A 26,118-nucleotide genomic window follows, 5' to 3' on the forward strand; every position below is an offset into this window, starting at 1 on the left:
TGACCCCTTTCCTCCATTTTCAAAGCTAACAGCATAATATCCTCAAATCTCAGATTATCCTACTTCCCTCTTCCACGCTTAAGTACCCCTGTGATTACACTGGGTCTACATGGATAATCCAAGCTAGATCCTTAATCCAAGTCAAAATCCCTAATTTAATCACAACTCTGAAATCTCACTTTGCCGTTGAGGTAATATATTCACAGGTTATGGGAATAAGGATGTGGTCACCTTTGAGGGTCATTATTTTATCTACCATAAAAGGGTATAGAGCAAGGAGTATTTGGTTGATATAGGAACACTTAGAAACATTTTTTTTCCTCTTACAGTTTTTTTCGAGCAGTTTAACAACTCTTAAAAGCACCTTTAAAAGCCAAACAGAGGGCCTGACGTGTGGTGGTGCAGTGTGTAAAGTGTCAACCTGGGAATGCTGAGGTCTTTGGTTCAAAACCCTGGGCTTTCCTGGTCAAGGCACATATGGGAATTGATGCTTCCTGCCCCTCCCTCCCTTCTCCCTCTCTCCTTTCTCTAAAAATAAATAAATAAAAAATATATATAAAAAAAAGCCAAACTAGGAGTTCTACAATTGTTTATTTTAGTATGATTCCAATTTATATAATTTTCATCAATTTAAAATAACATCCAAAGTAGAGATTAGCAAAATATATTGGTGGTGGGAAAGAGGTTACAACAGATATTTATCTATCCAAGATATACCATATTTCCCCATGTATAAGACACACCTTAATTTGGGGGTTCAAAATTTGAAAAAAAAAGTATTACATAAAGTTATTGAACTCAAGTTTTATTCATTTACAACAATAAGCACATAAACAAGCCCAAAAAAGCGAGAGATGCAAGTAAAAAAAAAAAAACTACAACCATTATATAAGACGTACCCAGTTTTTAGACCCCAAATTTTTCCAAAAAGGTGCGTCTTATACATGGGGAAATACGATAATTCTAAACCTGATTTTTGTTTTCAGATTGAATGCATAATACATGATATCATAATTTCTGCCAAAGGATTATTTAGTATTACTGATGTTAGGTAAATTTTATATATCATATTATGCTATTTACTTCAGCAATTTTTGAAGTTTAGTATCAACTCATTTTTTAAATTAAAAAAGATAAACATGAATTTGTTTTTATAAAAAGTCAAATATAACAAAAAGTACAAAGGGTAAAAAGTTAGACTGCCCTTGCTCCCATCTCATGCTTTCCATAATTATAAAAGTTGTGAATATTACTTATGATGAATGCATGCGAAGCACCTATAAGAGCATAGCAGTATAACAGCCATTTGATGATGGCACTGCCTTAATATTATACTGTTTTTATTATCTGCATAACTGTTCTTTACTGCTGATGTATCATTTAAACCAGTGGTAGTCAACCTGGTCCCTGTGGCCCACTAGTGGGCGTTCCAGCTTTCATGGTGGGCGGCAGTGGAGCAACCAAAGTATAAATAAAAAGATAGATTTGGCCCTGGCCGGTTGGCTCAGCGGTAGAGCGTCGGCCTGGCGTGTGGGGGACCCGGGTTGGATTCCCGGCCAGGGCACATAGGAGAAGCTCCCACTTGCTTCCCCACCCCCCTCCCTCCTTCCTCTCTGTCTCTCTATTCCCCTCCCACAGCCAAGGCTCCATTGGAGCAAAGATGGCCCGGGCACTGGGGATGGCTCCTTGGCCTCTGCCCCAGGCGCTAGAGTGGCTCTGGTCGCGGCAGAGCGACGCCCCGGAGGGGCAGAGCATCGCCCCCTGATGGGCAGAGCAGAGCGTTGCCCCTGGTGGGCATGCCGAGTGGATCCCGGTTGGGCGCATGCGGGAGTCTGTCTGACTGTCTCTCCCCGTTTCCAGCTTCAGAAAAAACGAACAAAAACAAAACAAAACAAAAAAAAGATAGATTTAACTATAGTAAGTTGTTTTATAAAGATTTATTCTGCCAAACTTAGCGAAAATCCGACATAAAGTACTTGGTAAGTAATTATTATTATATGCTTTAACTTGCTGTAACTCTGCTTTATAAATTTTATAAAGTAAAGTTACTTCCCTACTTTATAAATCACCATTACTATGGAACCGGTGGGAAGTTAGAAAATTTTACTACTAACAGAGATACAAAAGTGGGCAGTAGGTATAAAAAGGTTGACTACCCCTGATTTAAACTATTCTCAAAATGTGAATGCTTCCAAATTGGGGTCCTAATGAAATATACTACTATAAGCATTCAAGCACTTTTGCTTACATGTATTGAATGACATTTTTAAGATAAAATCTAAAATCTGTGAAAGTTTATGCCCATATTAATGGCTTTTGCTCAGTATTGCTTTCCAAAAGGATTATACTAGTTTCAATACTATTATTATTCAAACTTTGTTGGCAGGATTTAGAAAACGTTTTCTACCTTAGTATTCATAAAATGGTAGTCAAATCCATTTTAACTTGTACTTTTTGCATCCTTGTGAGCATAAATATTTATGTACTTGTTTATTATTTGCCTTTTTTCATTCATTCTACATTTATTGTATTTATCAAGCACCTGTGTCACTATTCTAGGGCCTGGGGTCTAGCAATTAATAGAAGGGACAAGAATCTACTTATGGGAATGGTTAATACTATTCCATTAAAAGGATGGTCCCTTAGGTACCATATAAACTGGGTACCATTTCAAACTAAGAGAAGCAAAACCTAGGAGTATTTGGCCTTTGCAGAAAGATAAGAAGTAGGTGTAGCCAAGTGAAGGATGAGCAAGGTGCACCTTCCTGCTCATTTATTTACTAATAATGAAGCAATTTATTTAAGGAGCTGGAGGAAAAAGGTAAATTGGCACATGATTTTAAAATCAGTTTTATAATTAAAAACATGAATGTATTTGTCATGGAGCAGGAAAAAAAGTTTCCATGAGTTAAAAAAAAAAAAAAAGTTCTTAATGAAATTCCCACCATTTATCTCCAACCCCTGGGTATTCAGCCCCCTATACTTCACTGGAAAACTTGAGAAGCATTAATAGATATTCAAAACAACTCTTTGGGGGTGTCCCTTTAAGTGTTTTCAGTTTTTGGTGATTACTAATAAAGTCATTATAAACATTTGCATTGTATGAAAGTTGTATTTGCTTAGCACCTTCATCAACACTTGTATAGTCAGTGTTTTTTTCTTTACCATTCTAAGAGCTATGTAGTAGTATCTCATTGTGGTTTTTATTTGCATTTCTCTAATGACTAATGATGTGGAACACTTTTCATGTGGTTTATTTGCCACATATATCTTTTTTGGTGAAGTGTCTGTTCTAATCTTTTCTTCCTTTTTATTTTTTTTCTCATTAGTGAATCTAGAGTTCTTTATATACTCTGAATAAAGCTTCTTTATTAAATGTTTTGCTAAAACAAAACAAAAAACAACCCCCAGGTTTGTATCTGAGTATGTGTTTTCAAACAACTGTGAGCCATTTTAACTCCACACTTTTTATAACTGATTTACATGAATTTGCAATCTTTCTGAAGAATTACATTTTTTCCTACCTCTAAAATGAGAGGAATTTCGTTTACTGTCAAAATCTAAAACGCCTGCCTTCAAGCTCTAAATTCCTGTTACATTAAATAAGCGGAGTAACGTATCACACAGGAGTAAATAAGAAAACACTGCTTCAAATGACATTACTTTCTAAATTAGGTTAAACAAAAAGTGAACCAACAGCACAGTAAGTAATGATTTAAAAGCTGTCTACCTTCCTTCCCAGAAGCTGTACAACCTTGAGAAAAAGGAACTATAAAAAGGCAGATGTATTAAAATTTGAAAGTAGTGCATGCAAGGTCCTTTTAATTCACACTTGCACCTGCATCTCTGATTTGCAAAAAGTGATGGGTAAAATTTCAAAATAGCAAAATATTTGTCTGTTACAACATTAACGTGTGGTTTAGTACTCTATGCAATAGAGATCTTGCAAATATGGATCCCTTACCATTTCTTTTTTATTTTTATTTTATTTATTCATTTTTATTAGAGAGAGGGGGAGAGAGAGAGAGAGAGAGAGAGAGAGAGAGAGAGAGAGAGAGAGAGAGAAAGAACAGGGGGAGGAGCAGGACGCATCAACTCCCATCTGTGCCTTGACCAGGCAAACCCAGGGTTTTGAACCGGCGACCTCAGCATTCCAGGTTGGATCCCTTACCATTTCTAATGGTTACTGTAGTTACTCCACTTTAATGCTACTTGTATTGAGCAGTTCGTAGTTACTATGTAGATTTGAAACCTCTAAAGTAGGTGCAACTGCTAAACGCTCCTCTGGTGCCGTTCCCTCTCCTCCCGTCTCTACCGCGAGGGAAGGTCAGTTCCTCTGACCACGTACTCTTCCGTCTGGGCGAAATTCCCAGCCAGCTCGACTTCCTGCACAGTTCTCCTGGATCAGGGCTCCTGCCCTGCGCACATCGGTTATTTCTCGCACTTCGAAGACCTGCCGCAGATCTGGATTATTCCCCTTTTCCGTTCCACGCACGTCTCCAGCTAAACACTTTTTAAAAATTCTGTCACACTACTATTCATTATTGCCATTCAGTTTTCTGCCACAGAGTGTTCGCTTCTCCAGCAGTTCTGACGTCTGGGCAAAAATAGCTCACATTTTTGCTTCAACAGTTACGGCCGTACCCCCCCCCCCCGCCCCAATTTGATGGTTAGATTTGTCTGCTGTCCAAAGACCGCGTCTCCTAACTAGTGAGGCGGGATACAGCCGAGGAGTGAGGACCCGTGGCCAAGAGAAGGCTGCAGAGACATGCCTGGGCAAGATCGCCCCATTCCCGGGGCACATCCGCGCACCCCGGGAAGTTTGGGCTCGGGCCGCCACTCCCAGCCCCGTCTCCCGACCAGCGGTGGAACGCCTTTCCCCAGGAGGCCCCGCGCGGCCCTCCGCGCCCTCCTGCTCGCGCCCGGCGCGCCCGGGGGCCTGTCACAGCTGGGCCGCGAGCCCCGCCCGCGGCCCCACCCCTCGGCTCCCAGCGCCGTTCTGACTCCCGCGAGTTCCAGTCTTGGCTTCCCGGGTCCCAGCCCCGCCCCCAGTCGCGCGCGCTCTTCCCGCCCCACCCCGTCGCGTGCAGCAGCCACAACCAATGAGGTTTGGGGCCGCGTGCGCAGATTCAAACGGCGGCTCCGGAGGAAGGCTAGGCGCGAGATTCAGCGGTGGGGACAAAACCCTGCAGGAGGCTGGGAGCCCTTCAGAGCTGCCGGCTGCGGGGAGAGGGCGGGGGTCGGCGCCCGCGGCTAGGAGACTGAGAGGCGGCGGGAGGGGCCGGCGGAGGGCGGGAGCGCGCCTACTGACATGTCGGGGGCATCCCTGACCGGGTCGGGTCGGGGCTAGGAGCGGCGCTGCGGCACGGGGGCGGGTCTCGGTCCGCCTCTCCATCCCTTCGTCCTGCCCCGCCGGGGACGTGCGTTCCGCACTCGGTGACTTCGAAGAGCGAGCGAGGGAATCGGCGGGAGGGTCGGGGAAACGGAGCATTCGCCTGAGGCTGGAGGAGGCTGAACTGCGTCCCCGCCCAGCCCGCGCCTATGCGGTACTTGAAGGATGGCGAAGAGGTCGCGCAGGTGGGTGACATCCCTCTCACCCAGGCCTGTCGGCACAGTCTCGGCCCAGATTCTCTTTCCTTTCCCGCCGCTTCCCCCCCCAGACCCTCCCCGGCCGGGCAGGGGTTCCCTTCCCGCTGCTCCACAGCCACCTTGGCCCGGCTGGCCCGCAGCGCAGCCGTGACGTGTGCCGAGTTGGGGACCAGTGTGTTTTAGACGCAGAAAGTGATTAACAGATGCCCAGGTGGTGCCTTCGAGTTGATACTCCTCTTAATCTCTCACAGCCACTTCTTGGTGGGGAGTTTCTTGCCAGGTAAGTCTCTGCGCTTTGAGGAATACAGTACGCAGAGAAAAGTGGTAATGCCCTGCCTGGATGACTTGAAAATGTTGTTCAGAGGGACTCTTTTTCCCTGAATCACTACCAGTTAAAATAGGAACCCTGTAGTAAATCTGGGTGGGTACTCCTCTGCCGTCCGTGCTACCTGAAAGGTTTAAAAAATCTGAGGAATAGTTGAGAGGACCTTTATGATGTCTTCTGTAATTACGATACTTATATTCTCAGCTTTATGTGTATATATTTAAAATCTTTTGGGAAGATGTCACACTACCAGTAGCTTGATCTTAAAATAAAACAATGTGTTTGATTAACTTACTATTGTGAGTGTCCATGTTTGGCTCTGACGGTACCTAAGATTGCACAAGGGTAAGGCACATTTTTGTTTGAAAACTTGCTAGGATGAATTTATGCATCTGACTTTTATGTATATGTTAACTATAGTAGCTACTCCTAAATTGTGTGTAGTAATTACTGAAGACAAAAAACTAGGTTGTTTTTTAATTGTGTTAATAAACCTGAAAAGATGTTTAGCACAATTTCTGAATGGTTTTATTTCTAGATCCACTACCTCAAAGTCTTAACTAGACTTGTATTTATTAAGTTGAAATTTAGTATCAGGATTCATTCATTGCACATTTCTGTTAAAAATTGGTAATAATACGCATAGTATTCATTGCCTTATTCATTTATTAAGTATCTGCTGTATGTAGGATGTATTTGCAGAAAGTAGCATAAAATATAATTAAGTCTTTGTTAGTTTATTAGTTTGTAGCAATTTCAGTATAGGTCAAAGTCTTGAGGTGGAACAGATGTACTCACACACACATATATAGAAACCCACATTTCTAGAACAGGGTTTTCAACCCTGCACTGTTGATATTTTGGATCAGATAATTCTTTGCGGAGAAGGGCTCACCTGTGATTTGTAAGATGTTCATCAACATCCCTGGCCTAAAAACAGTAGATGCCAGTAACACCCCATTATCCCCAGTCCTGAAAAATCAATGATCTCCAAATATTTCCAAATATCTGTTGGGGGCAAAAATCACCCTGGTGAGAATCACTGATCTAGAATAGCCAGGACCTAATTAATGTCTTCAATTTCAGAAAAGATAGATCTTAAAATCTCCTGTAATTATTATTATTGAGGTACTGGTTTAGGTGTTTTCTTTTGAATACACAAAAAGATTTAAAATACAGCAGCTTCTTTAAGCAAAGTGACAAGTGACTATAACGTGGCATTATCTACTTATCAGTACTGGTGTTAACCTTACTCAAAATAGTTTCTTGGCTAATGTTCTCATCTGCATTTAGTTATGGTTAGACAGGGATGCTTGGATATCAGAACCTTGCCTTCTCCAATTCGTTTTCTGTTTGCTTCATAATTTGGGTATGCTTCATAATAATGGACTAAGAAAATAAATTATTAATTTTCTGTATTAGTTTTCTAGTACTGTGAACTTTGAGATCTAAATATTAATTGTACTGTTTACTTTTATTCCTTGTTTGCTGTATAAATTAATTGAAATATATATTATAGAATGACTTAAAGAGTCATAAATCTGGAGTAATTAAACATAGTGAAGTTAAACTCCCTAGGGGAGATTCAGGTAGAGGATGTGGTGAGAAATTACCATCTTTGAATGGGTTCTCATACTTGAATATTTCATGTTCTAAATTATATTTCTTCTATATAGAAATATGACTTAATTATCTTAAAAGATAATTGAATGAAATGTTTTGAAGGGGAAATATTTTAATCACTGAGCAAAGTCTAGTTTCAAGTCTTTTTGCTAAATAGCTTACTATTAAATATGAACCTTATTCAGAATTGAAAGAGAAAGGAAATCTGTCACTTAAAGATTTCCACTAGACAACTATTTAAGTATTTGAGTGAAAATTATACTTTGCTGTATAAAAGTTTTGCATAAGACTATAGGCATAAATCCTGTAGTATACTTTTTCTGTACGATCTGAAAAAATAGTAAAACATTGTTACCTCAAGTGTGAAAACAACTGAAGGATGTTGGCTTTTATAATCTTTAAGATAGCTATATCTATATATACATAAAGGAAAAGGCTCACTTAATTTTGTGGCTTTAAATAGTTACAGATCCCACCGGGGGTTTTAAGGACATAATTTGCAGACTACACTAAAATGGGCGTATCTATTATGAACATGTATTTGATTTTTAAACATATTTATGTATTAAGTAAGTAATTTTAATTGTTTTTAAAGTCAGTTCTACCCTTAAAAATAAACTTTAAAAAATGTCATTTAGAAGCCAAAGGCCTCTTTATGTAGTAACAGATTCAGGTGTGTATTTACACTTGAGATGACCTGTGACTACACTAAACTAAAAAGCTAAAAGCTGGCTCTTGATTAGAAGATGTTTATCAGTGGAGTACATTGTATGTAGGAAGCAATTTTACTATGTTGTCTCCAGCAAAATGGGTGTTATGGGTGAAAGAATATTGAAATATGAGAACTGATTTTTAAAAAATCAGCTTTGTCATTAACTGGCAACATTGTTTTGGGAAAGCAAGTAACTGTGTATCCCAGTTGTTTTTTTTTTTTAACCTGTTGTTGTGAGGGGTTTAAATTTTATGGTCTGTAAGGTAACTTCTATTATACTTTCATATAGATATCATTTTGAAACCTTCTGTAATAATCATACCTCATTTAAAATATATACAATAATGGAATAAAATAGAAATGTTCTCACATTGCTTTTGTTTATGGATAGCTATGTAGAACTCTTCATTATTTACTTCAGTATTGCTATTAATAATGGTCAAATAAAGTGAAATTTGTCTCACTAAAATGCTAGTTTTCAGTCAAGATTTGGGGAAAAATATTCTTGTATGCAATACATCATATTTGCCACTGGGTGGCCTGATTTCACTGTATTAAATTAACCTGGTAAATTTTCATACTTTGGATTCAATTGGACTTTAAAAAGTGCACTTTCTGTCAAGACAGTATACTAAAAATGTATTTTTTGATTATGATAAAGATTTCTTTTGATACGGTTTGTGATTTAAAATATGATTAAATTGAAGTTTTTTTTTTGTTTTTTTTTTTTTAATTTTTCCTAAATTAGAAGCAGGAAGGCAGTCAGACTCCCGCATGTGCCAGACCAGGATCCACCTGGCATGCCCACCAGGGGGGGCGATGCTCTGCCCATCTGGGGCATTGCTCTGTTGTGGCAGGAACCATTCTAGTGCCTGAGGTGGAAGCCAGGGAGCCATCCTCAGCGCCTGGGCCACCTTTGTTCCAATGGAGCCTTGGCTGCAGGAGGGGAAGAGAGAGGTAGAGGGGAAGGAGAGGGGGAGGGGTGGAGAAGCAGATAGGCGCTTCTCCTGTGTGCCCTGGCTGGGAATTGAAACTGGGACTTCCACATGCCAGGCGATGCTCTTCCACTGAGCCAACCGGCCAGAGCCAAATTGAAGTGATTTTTATCAACAAATTTTATAAAACTACTGATGCTTCTCCAATTTCAACCAGTAGTTTGTTTTCAATAAAAATAATTTTAAAACATTCTCAAATTCTTTCTTTGGCTGCCTCATTTTACTCTTTTTAGGTGTAATTGGTGGCATATAAAATCGAATTTCTCTCAAATATTTTATCTTAATATCAATAAGTGTGAATAGTTGTGTATTATTTCACAAATGACTGTCATATCCTATTAGCTTACACCCCAGTGTGAAGTTACTCTTAACCATCTAACTTGTATAATGAGTCATAGTAATTTTTTTTGTATGTGTATGCTTCATTTTGCTGTATCATAATCACCCTGATCACTTTTTTCATTCATAATTAATAAAACCCTTTCCATTTGACTGTAGTCCTTAGGTTATATATTAACAGTTCGTTATAGCATAAATATAATATGCTCAACTCAAAAAAATAAAACTGACAGAATAATTCTGTAAACCAAGACCTGGATAAGATTCTGAGACCAACTTTCTCTTCTATTTCTGCTTGTGACTGCAGAAATTATTTCACCTCCCTAGGCAAGGAGTGGTTTATCTACACAGTAGGAAGATTTTATTTATAGCATCTTACCAGCATTGATTGTTACGATATAGAAATGCTAAAAGATGATGTGGGAATCAGAAAAATAGCGATTATTAAGCAATGGAACTTGTGAATTGTTAAATGGTGAAATTGGAATATTGGTGAGGTTTCTTTATTTTCTTGACAAACTTGGTATTCTCAGCCATCTTTCTGTTGTGATGTTGATAAGTTTCTATTTTTTTCTGTCATATTATGTAATTGAAAAGTTATGCCATCTTTTCAACAATCAAATAATATAGAAATAATGCTAAAACTAAGAAGTAGCTAGGTAGATAGACTCTAGGAAAGTCCCAGTGGTAGAGAGATGATTCTAAGAATTCTACTTTAATCCTCCCTCACACTCACCCACTCAAACACCCAGCTTCCTGAACTCTGAGCTCTCTAACTCTGCCTGAAATTAATGATTATGCTAATTGCAAAACAGAGAATGAAACCTCATGTAGAAATACAAATTTCTTACGGACCAAGAATGTGGTTAAAAAAACAAGAGAATTTTAAAATTAAAATGAAAAAGTTTTCAGGAAAATTACTTTTTTGACCCAAGTTATATTTTTGGACTCATATCCTTAACTTAAAATATTTTTATAAGAACCTTAAGGTGAATTTTGTACAGACTAAATATGATGTAGATATTTTTGGGAATACTCAAGATTTATTTGGGCAAGTCCCCAAATTGAAAATTGTTTTGATTTATAAACCTAATTTTTAAAGCAGTCTTAAAATGCTGCTGTGGAAGCTGTTGGGATCTGAGGGAAGGGAAGAAGAGAGAAACCTGTGAAAAGCACAACTGAGGGCTGTTTGGGATGGCAGGAAGTGGTAATGTTGGGGACAGTTCTAGGAAAGGTTTGGCAACATTAGTAGACACCCCAAAGAAACCCTCTGTACTGAGTATTTTTTTCATGTTTGTTTCAGCAGGTTTTGCTTTTTACATTCTACCACTTGGAGGTGCCTTTGGATTTTGAAAGTCATTTTTAACAAATGGGAATGCCTTTCACTTCCTCCTAGAGGTATTTTCATTTGTTAAAAAACATTTTCTTCCTCAAATCCACTTGTAATTTTGGAATCCAGAGCACTTGGAAGGGTGAAAGAGTAAGGAAGATCATTAATTTTACACATACATAATGAATGGTGGGCACTGTGTTTGGTGTAGAGAGGTGAACATATTAGACATAGTCTGCACACTGATCTTACTATTTGGTTGGGAAGGTTGGCAAGTGTAATGGGCATTAAGAAGGAAGGATAGATGCCATGAGTACATACAAATTGGACAGAAGGCTTTGGTATGGTGTTTTATCTGATTTAGTAGCTGCCTTAGAAATTTATGAAGTCATTGGATATTGAGATATCTCCAATTTAATAATTTGTAATCTTGGCTAATCAGTTGATATTTCTGATAGCTGAAGATGGCTGCACGTAGCAGGTATTTTCTTGTGTTTTTATTTTCAGCATAGTTTAACAAAACAAACATGGAAGTAGGACTGGCAGATTATTGTTACAAATAGACATTGGCTTTAGAGAAAGCATTGGAATATTGAACTGCGTTAATTAAATAAGCAGATAGCAGATAAATATTATAGGTAGGGAATGGGATCTTAGTGTCTTCCTTGGTCAGATATGAAGAATTTTGGTCCTATGGAATTGATAAATCAAGGAAAATGAGAAGTTTCTACAAAGGATTTGTAGATAGTACATATTAAATCTAGGCCTTTGTTTTTCAGTTTTGTAAGACTGAAATTGCATCTAGTATTAGGAACTACCTATATGTTCTTAAATATATATATTATAATAAGTTTAAACAAATCAAGCTTTTGCTATTTGAAATCAGAATGAATTTTTGGAAAGTTAAATCTATTGAAACAAAATAATTTTGAATATTGTTAGGCAATCGGCTTATGCACATAATAATACCGAGCCATCTCTCTGTGCCGCATGCTATATAAGGTGTTTATATGTTTTTTCATTTACATTTTAAAGCAGCACTTTAAGGTAGGTGGTATTATCTTAATTTTACAAGTAGGTAAACTAAAGCCGTGAGAGACTAATATGTTCATGGAAAGAAAATGAGTAGTTGAATTAGAACTAGAACCTTGCTCTGATATCAGAATGTGCTTAAAGTTTGTCTTTGGGATGTTCCAGCTTTTTGGTATCCTCTTACCTATTTTTCTAGTATGGTATATAAAGTGGTTAAGTAGTGAGTTTTGGAGTTAAGCCATGCTGTATTTTGTGTAAATGTGGGCAAGAAGTTACTTTTGTAAGTTTCCTATTCTATAAAATGGAAATAATAATAATAATCCCCTCCTGGAGTTATTGTGGGTTTTTAGGAGAGAAATTTTATAGACTACCACATCTGGTACTTTAGAAGTTTAAATGTTAGCTTATGTTATTTTCAGATCCTGATGATTTGAGTCCCTTGGCTACTCAAAATTGTTTAGTTCAGTTTATTATAAAGGCCTACCTTCTTTTCTGGGGCCTCTTGCTCTCATGGCTTTAATTGTTCTCTGTATGCTAGTGATTGTCAAAACTGTATGTCTGCTCTAGACTTCTTACCTGAGCAGAAGGTCCATGTGCCCAGTTGCCTTCTAGATCCCCTCTCCACAATAGGAGAGTTCCTAGCCACATGTGGCTGTTGAACTCTTTAAATGTGGCTAGTCTGAATCGTGATGCATGTAACTGTAAAATACACCAGATTTTGAAGACTTTAGTAAGAAAAAAAGGAACGTAAAATATTTCATGATTATGTTGATTACATGTTGAAATGATAAATTTTTAAATTATTTGGGTTAAATAATATTGAAATTAATGTCACCTCTTTCAATTTTTTTTTTTAACGTGGCAATTAGGAATTACATATGTGGCTTGCATTACATTTCTTTGGACAGTTCTGTTCTATATAAATATATCCACTTGTATATTTCTCATATAGTTCTTTTTAAAATAAAAAAACTTGACTTTAGAGAGAGAAGGGAAGGGAAAGAGAAAAGCATCAATTTTTTGTTTCACTTAGTTGTGCACTCATTGGTTGCTTCTTGTATGTGCCTTGACCGAGGATCAAACCTACAACTTTGGCCTATCAAAACAACACTCTAACCAACTGAGCTACCCAAGCACAGCCTCTCATATATTTGGGGGGGGGGGGTTGTAAAGATTTTATTTATTGATTTTACAGTGAGAGGAGGGGGTAGTGAGAAGTATCAACTCATAGTGGCTTCAATTTAGTTGTTCATTGGTTGCTTGTAGTTCGTGCCTTGATCAGGCAAGCCCAGAGTGATCTACTCGTTGTGCCATCACAAGCCAGGCATGAAACACAAAATATTTATATTTCACTCCTTTAAATTTCTTTAACTCATAGGACAAAGTTTGAATAAAGAATAAAAGTCAAACTCCTTAGCATGACATAGAGGTTGCCACTTGGACTCTGGTGGCTTATCCACCCTCATCTCTGGTGTTAGTATGAACTATTGCTCCTCTCCAGTGTATGTCTCTTGAATATTTTTATACTTTGAACACTCTTCTTGAATATATGCCTTTTAGTCTGAGTGACTCCTTCAGTCATACCTGTATAGGTTCAATGATTGAATTTATAAAGTTAAATAAAATTCTTTATGTCACAATTGTGTTTTTTTAGTGAGGATGAGGATGATGACCTTCAGTATGCTGATCATGATTATGAAGTGCCACAACAAAAAGGATTGAAGAAACTCTGGAACAGAGTAAAATGGACCAGAGATGAGGTGATTATCTGATAAAGTTTACTAATACATACCTGTATTAATACTATTCTAGATAGGAAAAATATTTAAAAACAAAACAGGAGAAAAATTACCTATTAACTAATTTGTACATTATTTTTCTTCAGCCAGAGATGTGAATAGTAGATTGACATTGAGACGGACAGAAACAGTATAATAAATGGGAGAACTTGTATTATAGTGGTTTTAGTCGTTCTAAAAATAGCCACCAGATAAGACATTGGAGAATTATCTAAATTCAGGGATAGAGGAATTGGGTGGGAGAAAGCTTTCTAATATTTATACCTGTTTTAATAGGATGATAAGTTAAAGAAGTTAGTTGAACAACATGGAACTGATGATTGGACTCTAATTGCTAGTCATCTTCAGGTAAGTGAAACATTGTTTTTATATATAATGGATGATTTACATAACTGAGTTAAATTTGCTGTTTTAAAAAAATGTATTTATACTATTTTAGATTTAAATTTTCTTCCAAAAACATCTCTTATTCTGGTTCTCCGATAGTTGCTAATGGCTTACAAAATCTGATTTTCTAGTCATTAGTTTATCCATGGGGCCTAAAAAGATTACTAATCCAAAACAAAAATGATACTATGTTTTGATAAGTCTTTTTAAGTATTTGCTGATTAAATGGTCAAATGTTTTGAGATAAATATATTAAAATATTTGATAGCTAATTAATAAAATTAGAAAAGTGTTGAAAAGTTTGTCAGAAAATGCTTACATTTTAAAGTGTTAACTGATTTATACTAACTAGTAGTTTACCATACTGATATTTATATACTATTTATTTGCATTAATATTACAATTTACAAAGTACTTTCACATATACTTTTACTTGTTCCTTACTACACTGTAGGTAGTGAGGCAAAGATTTGTGTTTTAATTTCTGTATTGACTACTTTAGAGTTTCAGAAACCAAGTTACCTATGTTACTTTTTTTTTTAATTTATTTTTTTTACAGAGACAGAGAGTGAGTTAAAGAGAGGGATAGACAGTGACAGACAGACAGGAATGGAGAGAGATGAGAAGCATCAATCATTAGTTTTTCATTACGCGTTGCAACACCTTAGTTGTTCATTGATTGCTTTCTCAAATGTGCCTTGACCGCAGGCCTTCAGCAGATGGATTAACCCCTTGCTGGAACCAGCAACCTTGGGTTCAAGCTGGTGGGCTTTTGCTCAAACCAGATGAACCCACGCTCAAGCTGGCAACCTCGGGGTCTCGAACCTGGGTTTTCAGTATCCCAGTCCGACGCTCTATCCACTGTGCCACCGCTGTTTACTTTTTAAATATTGTTATGATGCCTTTTTGTATAACCTGGAAATTGAGCCCAATAATGGAAAGAACATTAGTTTTGGAGTCAATCTGAACTGTTCAAATGTCAGTTCTACTAGCTTAGAAAAACTTTAACCTCTTTGATCTTCATCTTTCTTATCTATAATGTGTAAATAATAATACTGGTTTTACAGTATTTTTGTGAGAATTAGAAATACCATAGGATGTTTGGCATAATTCCAGACATTTAGCGTATGTTCAATAAGTGCAAGCTAAATCAGAAAAGTTATTTACATTAGTTTTATTAGTTTCACTTCAGTGGTATAAAAGCAAATGAAGCAAACAGAAAAATGCTACAAGAACATACAGGAGCAACCTAATTATTTTGAAGAAAGTGATAGCCTTAGAATGGATCAGTACTTATGTACAGAAGCCAAAAATGAAGCCCAATTTGAATAAAAATAATTTGAAGTCCACTGGGTACAAAGGCAGAGCTATTGGTAAACAAAGTATTTGTATTATCCTTTTATATACTTGTAAATTATCTATAAATATGTGTATTAACTAATATCTTTGTAAACTGTGAATCACTAATGAAAAATTACTATTTTTTATACTTCTTAAATTATTTAATTTTTAATTACAATTAACATACAATATAAGTTTCAATGTAAACCAGTGATTAGACATTATATAACTTACTAAGTGATCACCCTGATAAGTCTTGTACCCATCTGACACCATATGTAGTTATTAGAATGTTACTATGTTCCCTATGCTGTACTTTATATCTATCCTCATGACTATTCTGTAACAACCAATTTGTGTTTTTTAATCCCTTCACCTTTTTAGCCATTCCCTCAAACCCCCTCCATCTGGCAACTGTCACAGTGTTCTCTGTATCTATGAATTTGTTTTTGTTCTGCTTATTTGTTTTATTTTAGATTCAATTGTTGATAAATATGTATTTATTGCCATTTTATTATTCATATTTTTTATCTTTATTTTTTCTTCTTTTTAAAGAAGATCCTTTAACATTTTATATAATATAGTCATCCCTCGCCATATCGCAGTTCACTTTTCTTGGTCTCACTGTATCGCAGATTTTTTTTTTTTTTTTTGTATTTTTCTGAAGCTGGAAACTGGGAGAGACAGTCAGACAGACTCCCGCATGCGCCGACCGGGATCCACCTGGCACGCCCACCAGGGGCGATGCTCTGCCCCTCTGGGGGGTCGCTCTGCCGAGACCAGAGCCACTCTAGCGCCTGGGGCAGAGGCCAAGGAGCCATCCCCAGCGCCGGGGCCATCTTTGCTCCAAAGGAGCCTTGGCTGTGGGAGGGGAAGAGAGAGACAGAGAGGAAGGGGGGGGGTGGAGAAGCAAATGGGCGCTTCTCCTATGTGCCCTGGCCGGGAATTGAACCTGGGTCCCCCGCACGCCAGGCCGACGCTCTACCGCTGAGCCAACCGGCCAGGGCCAGATTTTTTAATTGTATATAACTAATTTTGTACTGCAGATTTTTGGCTATATCACAGGATTTTGTGTTGTATAGTTATTTTTTATGTTAAAATTACATGGGTTTAAGAGTGTAGAAAGTGTTTAAGGGCATAGGAAGTGTTTATAAGAGTGTGGGAAAGGTTTATAAGAGTGTAGGGAGGGTTTATAAAGCCTTAAAAATATATAAATAATTAAATAAATATAAGGTCGCTACTTCACAGATTTTCGCCTATTGCAGGGGGGTTCTGGAACCTAACCCCTGTGATAGATGAGGGACCACTACTGGTTTGGTGGTGATGAGCTCCTTTAGCTTTTTCTTGTCTGGGAAGCTCTTTATATGTCTTTTGATTCTAAATGATAGCTTTGCTGGGTAGAGTAATTTTGGTTGTAGGTCCTTGCTTTTCATTACTTTAAATATTTCTTGACACTCCTTTCTGGCCTGCAAAGTTTCTGTTGAGAAATCTTATAGTCTTATAGAAGCTTGCTTATAGGTAATTAACTGATTTTCTCTTATTGCTTTTAACATTCTCTTTTTGTCTTTAACCTTTTACATTTTAAATATGATGTGTCTTGACGTGGACCTCTTTGGGTTCATCTTTTTTGGGACTCTGTGCTTCCTGGACTTGTATATCTATTTCCTTAACTAGGTTAGGGAAGTGTTCTCTCATTATTTATTCAAATAAGTTTTCAATTTCTCGCTCTCTTTCCTCCTTCCAGCACCTCCATGATGTGAATGTTGGTATACCTAAAGTTGTCCCAGAGGCTTCTTACACTATCTTTTTATTTTATTTATTTATTTATGTATGTATGTATTTAGTATTTTTCTGAAGTGAGAAGCCGGGAGGCAAAGAGGCAGACTCCTGCATGCACCTGACCGGGATCCACCCCGGCAAGCTCACTAGGGGCGATGCTCTACCCATCTGGGGTGTTGCTCCATTGCAACCAGAGCCATTCTAGCACCTGAGGCGGAGGCCATGGAGTCATCCTCAGTGCCCAGGCCAACTTTGCTCCAATGGAGCCTTGGCTGCGGGAGGGGAAAAGAAAGAAAGGAGAAAGGGAAGGGTGGAGAAGCAGATGGGTGCTTCTTCTGTGTTCCCTGGCCGGGAATCGAACCTGGGACTTCCAAACACCAGGCTCTACCACTGAGCCAACTGGCCAGGGCCTTCTTACATTATCTTTATTTTTTAAAATTCTTTCTTCTTTTTGCTGTTCTGATTGGGTGTTTTTTGCTTCCTTATATTCCAAATTGCTGATTTCATTCTTCGCTTGAGGTACTCTGCTATTGATTCCTTGTAAATTATTCTTCATTTCAGTTAGTGTATTTTTCATTTCTGACTGTTTCTTTTTTATGATTTCTATGTCATTTTTTATGCTTATTATGTCTTTGTTGAAGTTCTAAGTTCCTTGAACATCCTTATAACCATTGTTTTGAACTCTGTATCTAGCAGTTTGCTTGCCTTCATTTTGTTTAGTTCTTTTTCTAGAGATTTCTGTTTCATTTGGAACATGTTCCTTTGTTTCTGCTTTTTGGCTGCTTCCTTGTGTTTGTTTCTTTTGTTTGTTTTTGTTTTTTCTTCTTTCCCCTGTGTGCTTTTTATGTATTGGGTAGAACTGCTGTGTTTCCTAGACTTGGTAGAGTAGCCTTGTGTAGTAGGTGTTCTGTAGGGCCCAGTAGCACAGCCTCTCCAGTCATCTGAGCTGGGTGCTCCAGGTGCACCCCTGTGTGTTCTGTGTGTACTGTCCTGTTGTAGCTGAGCCTTGTTTGTTGGGAAGGATTGACCCTCAGGCTGATGAGATTTAAGGACTTGTTGCGACTACAGTGGAGAAGCTGCTGTGCAGGAGTTGACCCTCCAGAGCAGGACTTGCTTCAGTGGGGCTTTGGTGCTCACCGAGTCTGCCCCTTAAGTGTGTCGCTCATGGAGGTGGTAGGGTTGTACTCCAGAGTGCTTTGAAAGTGTCCACAGGTGCATTGGCTTTGGGACCTCCCAGGATGTGCAAGATCTGTTACTGTTTGTGCCCTGCCTGGGGCCATTCCACACAAGCTACAGAGTGATGTGCAGGTGGCTACTACCTGTACTATACTTGGTGGTGCCCAGGAGAGGCCAAGCTGTGAACCAAAGCCAGCTAGCTGTCACTAGTGCCAGGCTTGGGGCCAACTAGCAAGAGGTGTGGGGTATGCAGAGGCCAGATGATGCTTGTTTGAGAGGTTTTGGAAAGTCCTAAGTGTGACTCAAGACAGGTTAGTTGTTTGGAAAAGCCACTGAAAATGGCTTGGGTGGGCTGGGGTCTAAGGGAATCACTTAGGCAGTGAACAGTGTGAGCCAGGTTAATGGAAACCGGAATATGATGCCTGTCTGTCAGCTCTCTGGGGGACAGAGGGTGTCTCAGAAAAGGAACAATGGCCTCTGCCAGTACATTGGCAGAAATCCGCCTCTTCCCCTGACCCCCAGCTCTTGCCCTGATGCCCCATGATCCAGTTTCTCCCTGTATGTCCTTGTTTTGTTTTTTTTTCAAGCTGCTGCCGCAGTGGTGGAGCTCAGAGCGGGTGAGTCTCTGTGCAGGACCTTTAAGAGGAGCTGCCTTGGAATCCAGCAACCTGCTGTCTCTTCCTTAGCCATAGTCCCCATTGGTTTTTACAGCCAAAAGTTATGGAGTCTTCTCTTCCTGGCACTGGATCCCTGGGCTGAGAGGCTGGGACCTCTTACTCCTCAGAGGGTACCTCCGCAGCTGACATGTCCCTCACAATTTTAAACTACCACACATAGGTGTGGGATCAGGCCATTGCTCATCTCTGCCCCTCCTATCAGGCTTGATGTGGCTTCTTTAATTGTAGGACTTCTATTCAGCTAGATTTCAGGTGATTCTGAATGATAGTTGTTCTGTAGTATAGTAATTTTGATGAAGTGGTCAGAGAGTGTGAGTACTCTATCTATGCTGCTGTCTTGATCGGAAGTCAATATTATTATTGTTATCGTCATCATTATTATACGTAGGAGTTACTAGATCATGAATTGACTATAAAATAAGGCTTCATTTATTTATTATTAATTATTTTTAGAGTTTGAGATGTTTCTACATAAGGTTTCTTTAGTCCTGGTAAATTCGTTGTTCTTTTAAACTTTAACACTTAAATAATTTAACTGATATATAATGCACATCTCCCATGTATGTATGTTTAGTTTTTTCTTGATAACTTGAGGGGGGGTCATCATTTGTAAACATCTTTTAAGTACCATGTAGTACTGCTATAGCAATGCCTTTAGGGTTTAAAATATTTTTTTTAATTTTTACTGATTTTTAGAGAGAGAAGGAGGGAGGGAGACAGAAAGAGAAAGAGAAAGATCAATTTGTTGTTCTACTTATTTATGCGTTCATTGGTTGTTTCTTGTACGTGTGGTGACTGGGAATTGAACCTGCAACCTTGGTGTGTGGGGTGGATGCTCTAACCTTTTTTTAAAATTGTGTAGAGGTATGTACTGCTCTACTATATAAATCCAGACTGCTGTGCTGTTTGAGTTCTTTTATCTGTTTTGTATAGTTTTCTGTATACTTACTTTTATTTCTCAACTTTCTATATATTTTTTATGGGCAGTATTTGTATTATATATAGCTTTGCTGCTTGCTGTATTATAAGGCATAGTGTAGAAACAAACACTTTAATTTCAAGTATGTATTTTTTTATTTGTAGTCTAAGCCTGGCCACTACTAAAAAGAATTGGGACATAGGCATGTAAAATAAATATTACATATTTAAAGAATGCTGTTGAATACATTTTTCTTAAAGATTTTGTTTTTGAGGTTGTGAGGCATAAGTTTGCTTTCTGAAGGAAAATTGTTCAATAATAAAATCATCTAAATTCTTTCAGAATCGTTCTGATTTTCAGTGCCAGCATCGGTGGCAGAAAGTTTTAAATCCAGAATTGATAAAGGGTCCCTGGACTAAAGAAGAAGATCAGAGGGTAATATGTTCATATTCTTTTTGTTTCACTGTATAAGTGGGTTAGTTGTTTTCTTCCTAATACATTGTTTTGACACATAAAGTATAAGTTTAAATCAATTTGATTTTTTTTTTAAGTGAGAGACAGAGAGACAGACTCCCACATGCACCCCCACTGGGATCCACAGGGCAGGCCCCCTGTGGAAAGATGTTCTGCCCATCTGAGGCTGTTACTCTGTTGCTCAGCAACCGAGGTATTTTAGCACTTGAGGCGAGGCCATGGTGCCATCTTCAGCACCTAGGGCCAACTTGATCAAACCATTTGAGCCATGGCTGGGGGAGGGGGAAGAAGTGGGGCAGGGTGAGGGGTGGAGAAGTAGATGGTCTCTTTTCCTGTGTGCCCTGACTGGGAATCAAATCCAGGATTTCCATGCGCGGGCTGACGCTCTACCGTTGAGCCACCTAGCCAGGGCCTTAATTTGATTTTGTTCTTTGGATGCTGCTTGCATAAGAATTATAAGTTATGTCTTGAAATGTAGTTTTTAATGAATTGAGTTAAACCAAGTATATATGGTATTTTCTTTGAGAGTTTGGTTTGTGGAAGTAAAAAATACTCAGTTTAGTACCTTGTTTAGAGCTTAAGTTAGTACCATTCAGAGTATAGTTTCTTTTTGAAAATTGAATTAACATTTTTAAGACAATTTAATTTTATTTTATCTGATAACATTATATGTAAGGAAATCATTCTCAACTTTCCCTTTTGACCTATAATGAGACCCCAAATAAGATAGATATGAAAGCATCATGTTTCCACAGGGTTGGATGATTTAAAAACTAATATAACTCTTTGTATTACAAAAGTCTGAAAAGAATGGGAGAGTTTCTGTCCTCCACTTTGAATTACTCTTTAGTTCATGTTCTTTCTGGCATAAAACAGTTAATGTAGTTGGAGAATTAGAGCATTTTTACTATCATTCAAAAAAAAGTTAGTTTATTAAGCTCAGAACTGATTTAATTTACTTCATGGCTAATGGTTTTAAAATGTGCTCTAGATCCTTTCAGTTTGAGAAAGGAAGAAATGAAAAGACAGTAACTGTAGCTCCTTCCTGCTTCCAAACTGATCTATTTGACTTTCAGCTGAGGCTTTTCTTTTCTTTTTATATTTTTAGCGAAAGAGAGAGGAACAGACAGGGGCAGACAGACAGGAAGGGAGATGACAAGCACCTTAGTTGTTCATTGATTGCTTTCTCATATGTGCCTGGTCTAGAGGGCTCCAGCCGAGCCAGTGACCCCAATGACTATTGGGTCATATCTATGATCCCACGCTCAAGTTGGCAACCCCACGCTCAAGCTGGTGAGCCTGCGCTCCAGCAGGGCACTTCTGGGTTTCGAACCTGGGTTCTCAGCATCCCAGGCTGATGCTCTATCCACTGTGCCACCACCTGGTCAGGCTGAAGCTTTTCTTTTTTAAGATGTAAGATTAGAAAATGCATAAGTCTTAACATTTTTACTGCCATTTCAAATTATTTGTATGAAAACAATTTAGCTTACAAGTCACTCTAATTAATACCTTATATTTTAGATAAGTTTGGGGTCAAGTTTTGAACTTGACAAATACTGAAGGAGTATTTATTAGTAAAATTGCTTTTTTAAGTTGTAGTTGTGGCTTGGATTTAATGCATTTTTTTAAAAAGTATTTGTGAGTTATGTTCTTAACATTCTGTCAAGGTAATGCTTTTTTAAACTCTATTTTTCTATTTCTTAGGTTATTGAATTAGTTCAGAAATATGGCCCAAAAAGATGGTCTTTAATTGCAAAACATTTAAAAGGAAGAATAGGCAAGCAGTGTAGAGAAAGATGGCATAATCACCTGAATCCTGAGGTAAAGAAATCTTCCTGGACAGAAGAAGAGGACAGGATCATTTATGAAGCACATAAGCGGTTGGGAAATCGTTGGGCAGAAATTGCCAAACTACTTCCTGGAAGGTGCTTATATAAATGTATATATATTTTCTGTACTTAAACTTGATACTTTATTATGTTACTATTAAATATATTTGTAAATACCCCATGACTTTTTTATTGATAATTAAAATTTAGACTGTATAATATATGCAACCCTTTGAAACTATTTGTAATATATCTGTGATAAGGGATGTTACTTTTAAATGATATATTTAATAGTAGTGATTTGTGCCATAAAATGATAGACCTTTGGATTATGAACATTTACTTCACTCCCCAAATTATGTTTAAATATCTGTGCCAATCAGGCAGACTTTCTTTGTATAAACTTGGTTGAAATGAAATCTAAATTGAAGAGATTTCTTTTGTATTGGATTCTATGCATAAGCCCAGGAAATAACAAATATACTGGTTGAAATAAACTGCTATGAAAGTGTTAGAGAAAATTCAATTTTTAATTATGATGTGATTCAAATCATGGGAGTAAGTGTGTATATCCACTTGGCTAAAGTATATACCCTTGGGCAGTGATGTGCTATGTACACCATACATCACACTGGTTCAGATGTTTCCTAATAATACAAAAGACCAACAACCTTGGGAAAATCCATACCTCACTTAGAAGATACGCATTTTTTTATTGTTGTAATCTCTATCTGTATTATTTTATATATATTCTTAATTAATCTTTATATACTGTACTTGTGAAACACACAAACATTGCTGTCTTCATAGATATGGAAATTAAAGCACAGTATTAAGTTGTTTTTTTTTCAAGTTACTGAACCCGGTCTAGGAACTTTTGTTGGTTTTGATCTCATACATCATTTTACTATCCATAGAACCTAGCTTAGTGCCTCAACATAAATTAGGTTCTCCATAAATGTTTGTAGATTTTATTAGGGATGGAATTTACACTACAAGTATTCACAGATTGAAGATTTACATTTATTTAAAGGACACGTAGCTGAAAAGGGAACCCATGTACTTTCTTTCATAGGTATTTTGTTTTAAGAAGTGACAAAGAATACTGGGATTCTGTATTTTGTGATTGCTTTTCAAGACCATATTTGTTCCTGGCTTCAAGGTCTTTGTCCTTGCTATGCCTTTAATATGGAATGCTCTTTTTTTCTGTTTGTGTATGGCTGGTTCATTCTTGTCATTCAGATCTTAGCTTCACTCTCACCTCCCAGAGGCCTTCCTAATCAAAATTACCCTTGATACTCATTTTTCTTATCCTACTTTAATGATCTGTGTTGCACTGATGGTTCTTATCACATATTTAGTTTTTTTTTCTATTTTTCCCTCCTTTTGTTCTGCTGCATTTCCAATAAGAATGCAAATTCCATGAGAGAGGGTCTTTCTTTGTCTTATTTACTGCTGTATCTCTAGTGCACTGATCTGTGCCTGATATATAGGCAAAAAGTTTTTTAATTTAAAATATCCAATTTTACATAAACATAAAATGCATTTTGTACATTTTAGACAGTATTAGAATTTGTGAAATCCTCTTTCTCTTTTAAAATTGTACACTTTCATTTCATAGGACTGATAATTCTATCAAAAACCATTGGAATTCTACTATGAGAAGAAAGGTGGAACAAGAGGGATACTTACAAGATGGAATAAAATTAGAGCGATCTTCATCTAAACTTCAACACAAACCTTGTGGAACAATGGACCATTTGCAAACCCAGAATCAGTTTTACATACCTGTTCAGGCACATATTTTTAATACCTTTATTATTTTTAAAATTTCTTTAGTTGCTATATGGGAAAGTGTTTGGTTTCTTAATAGGACAAATATAACATATAAAGGGGAATAGACATTTGAAAGATTATTCCATAACTGCTGTTAAACAATTAGTGAAGATTTATCGTTACTTGTTTTGATTGATAAATATTTTGTGAAAAACTCATTAAAATGTTTCTGTTTATACGTAATTTTTATGTTTTCTAGTTAAAAAACTTAGTATGTACATTTCTTAATACTATCAGTCTTTGAATCTTCATTTATGATTCAAAGCTAATGGTTATCGGTGCTTTAACATCTATTGTAGTTTTTAAAAAATTTTGTGTAATTGTAGTATTCCTTATTTCTAAGATGTAAGTGTATATTAAATGGTTTAAAGGAGAAAATAGTAAAATATCATTCAAGCCATCTTTGGAGGATGTGGTAAATAATTGGTTCTTTGATGACATTCAGTTTTTGTTTCTCCCCTATTAACCAACCAATTGAGTGACTTCAGTCTTACTTAAAAAGATTCATTGGAGATTACCCAAGTTCATAATGGGGCAAGCTCCATTTTCCTTACAGTGCATTTTCTACCTGTAAGAAATTAGTTTAGTAGGAGTTTTCATAAGGTTCATTTTATATTATCTAGCTGTCATACTATTTTTGGTTATTGTCACAAACAATAATGTAAAGATTAAGTCAGGACTTAACAGCATCTAACAAAAGACAAAATTTGATAAGGTGTTAAAAATTTATGCTTAGTATGCCTCAGAATTGATTTTATTCCATTAAATGGACATTTAAAAGATATAATTTGGAAGAATCAAAGTAATGACATCTTAATTTACAAATAGGAAGACATATAAGACCTAGTTATCTGTGGATACTCAAATCCCTTAAGGTTTTTGTTGTTTGTTTCTTTACACTTTTCCTTAGAGTCCTAGATTTCAGCAGCATAAACTGAAACATTCTGCTTCTATCTTAGGTTATTTAAATTTATTTTTTTAACTCATAGATAATTTTAAAGATTATTTGGGACCAAAGTAGTATTTAAGTCTCAAAATATTTTGGGAAGATAAGGTTATTTCTTGTACTTCAAGAATTGTTTCCCTTTTAATCTTGAAAGATGTAGTCATAGTTTACTTAAACTAATAAAATTATAATTTGAATTTTACTTGAAAAATGGATTAATTTGAAATACTGTCACAGACTTCAATGAAGAATTTGAGAAAGATACATTTTTAATCTATTGGCATTACCAAGTTGAGAGATAACTGATGCTAACTAATCAAGTTGTGTGAAAATTTAAGTTTAATGTTAGAAGTTATGCATAATGATTCTACATTAGATAGTTATTTAGGTAGGCCATTATGGAAAATATACAATATTTAGATTTATTAGATTTTAAGGTTTTTAAAAATACCTTCTTATATTTTTTTCTACCACTGCATGCTAAATTTGCATGCAACTTCAAAATTCTTATGACAGATGATTTAGAAAAGAAGCAGAATAATTCTTAATCTATTGTCAGAGTATTAAAAATATACATGAATGATTCTGATTTTTTTCTAAGAGGAACAATAGAAGAAACCTCTATTTTCATATCTTTCTACCCAGAGGTTGTCATGGAGTGGTGGTAGGAGTAACAGAGGTGAATGTTGAAAAATTTGCTTTCGTCTCCATCTCAGTGAGTGCATCATAAGAACTAACCCCTTCCTCTTAAAGATAGGAACACAATTACTTTGTCTTCTTCAGGAAATAGAATAGTCCTAACAGCAGACTTAAAAAGAAATTGGTGGATATTGTAGTTAATAGAGTTATTGGCTGATAAATCTAGGCCAAGTAATTTTTATATTTCATCTAGAAGACATATCTTTCCTAAGTGGTTAGACTTACTTAATCAGTAGACCCTAAGAACAGAGATGTAATTAATGGATAAACTGTTGTTAGTATGGATGTTCAAAGTTAACAAATACTTTCTG

The 26,118-nt window shown here is 37.0% G+C and overlaps 1 protein-coding gene across 3 annotated transcripts in view; it reads left to right on the top strand.

The window, feature by feature from the left end:
- Positions 1–5,206: 5,206 nt before the first annotated feature.
- MYBL1 (MYB proto-oncogene like 1) overlaps positions 5,207–26,118 on the top strand; it is a 35,053-nt gene continuing 14,141 nt past the window's right edge. For 2 of the 3 annotated variants that reach the window (XM_066372448.1, XM_066372449.1), the window contains exons 1-6: positions 5,207–5,577; positions 13,600–13,705; positions 14,021–14,092; positions 20,366–20,458; positions 22,202–22,422; positions 23,948–24,122. In XM_066372448.1, coding sequence (XP_066228545.1) covers positions 5,558–5,577; positions 13,600–13,705; positions 14,021–14,092; positions 20,366–20,458; positions 22,202–22,422; positions 23,948–24,122 — 687 coding nt within the window. In that variant the 5' untranslated portion in view covers positions 5,207–5,557. Of the gene's footprint in view, positions 5,578–5,745; positions 5,870–13,599; positions 13,706–14,020; positions 14,093–20,365; positions 20,459–22,201; positions 22,423–23,947; positions 24,123–26,118 lie in introns of those variants that run through there. The other variant, XM_066372447.1, reaches the window with a different exon arrangement.

The sequence above is a fragment of the Saccopteryx leptura genome, chromosome 3 (genome assembly GCF_036850995.1).
Source record: "Saccopteryx leptura isolate mSacLep1 chromosome 3, mSacLep1_pri_phased_curated, whole genome shotgun sequence".
NCBI lineage: Eukaryota > Metazoa > Chordata > Mammalia > Chiroptera > Emballonuridae > Saccopteryx > Saccopteryx leptura.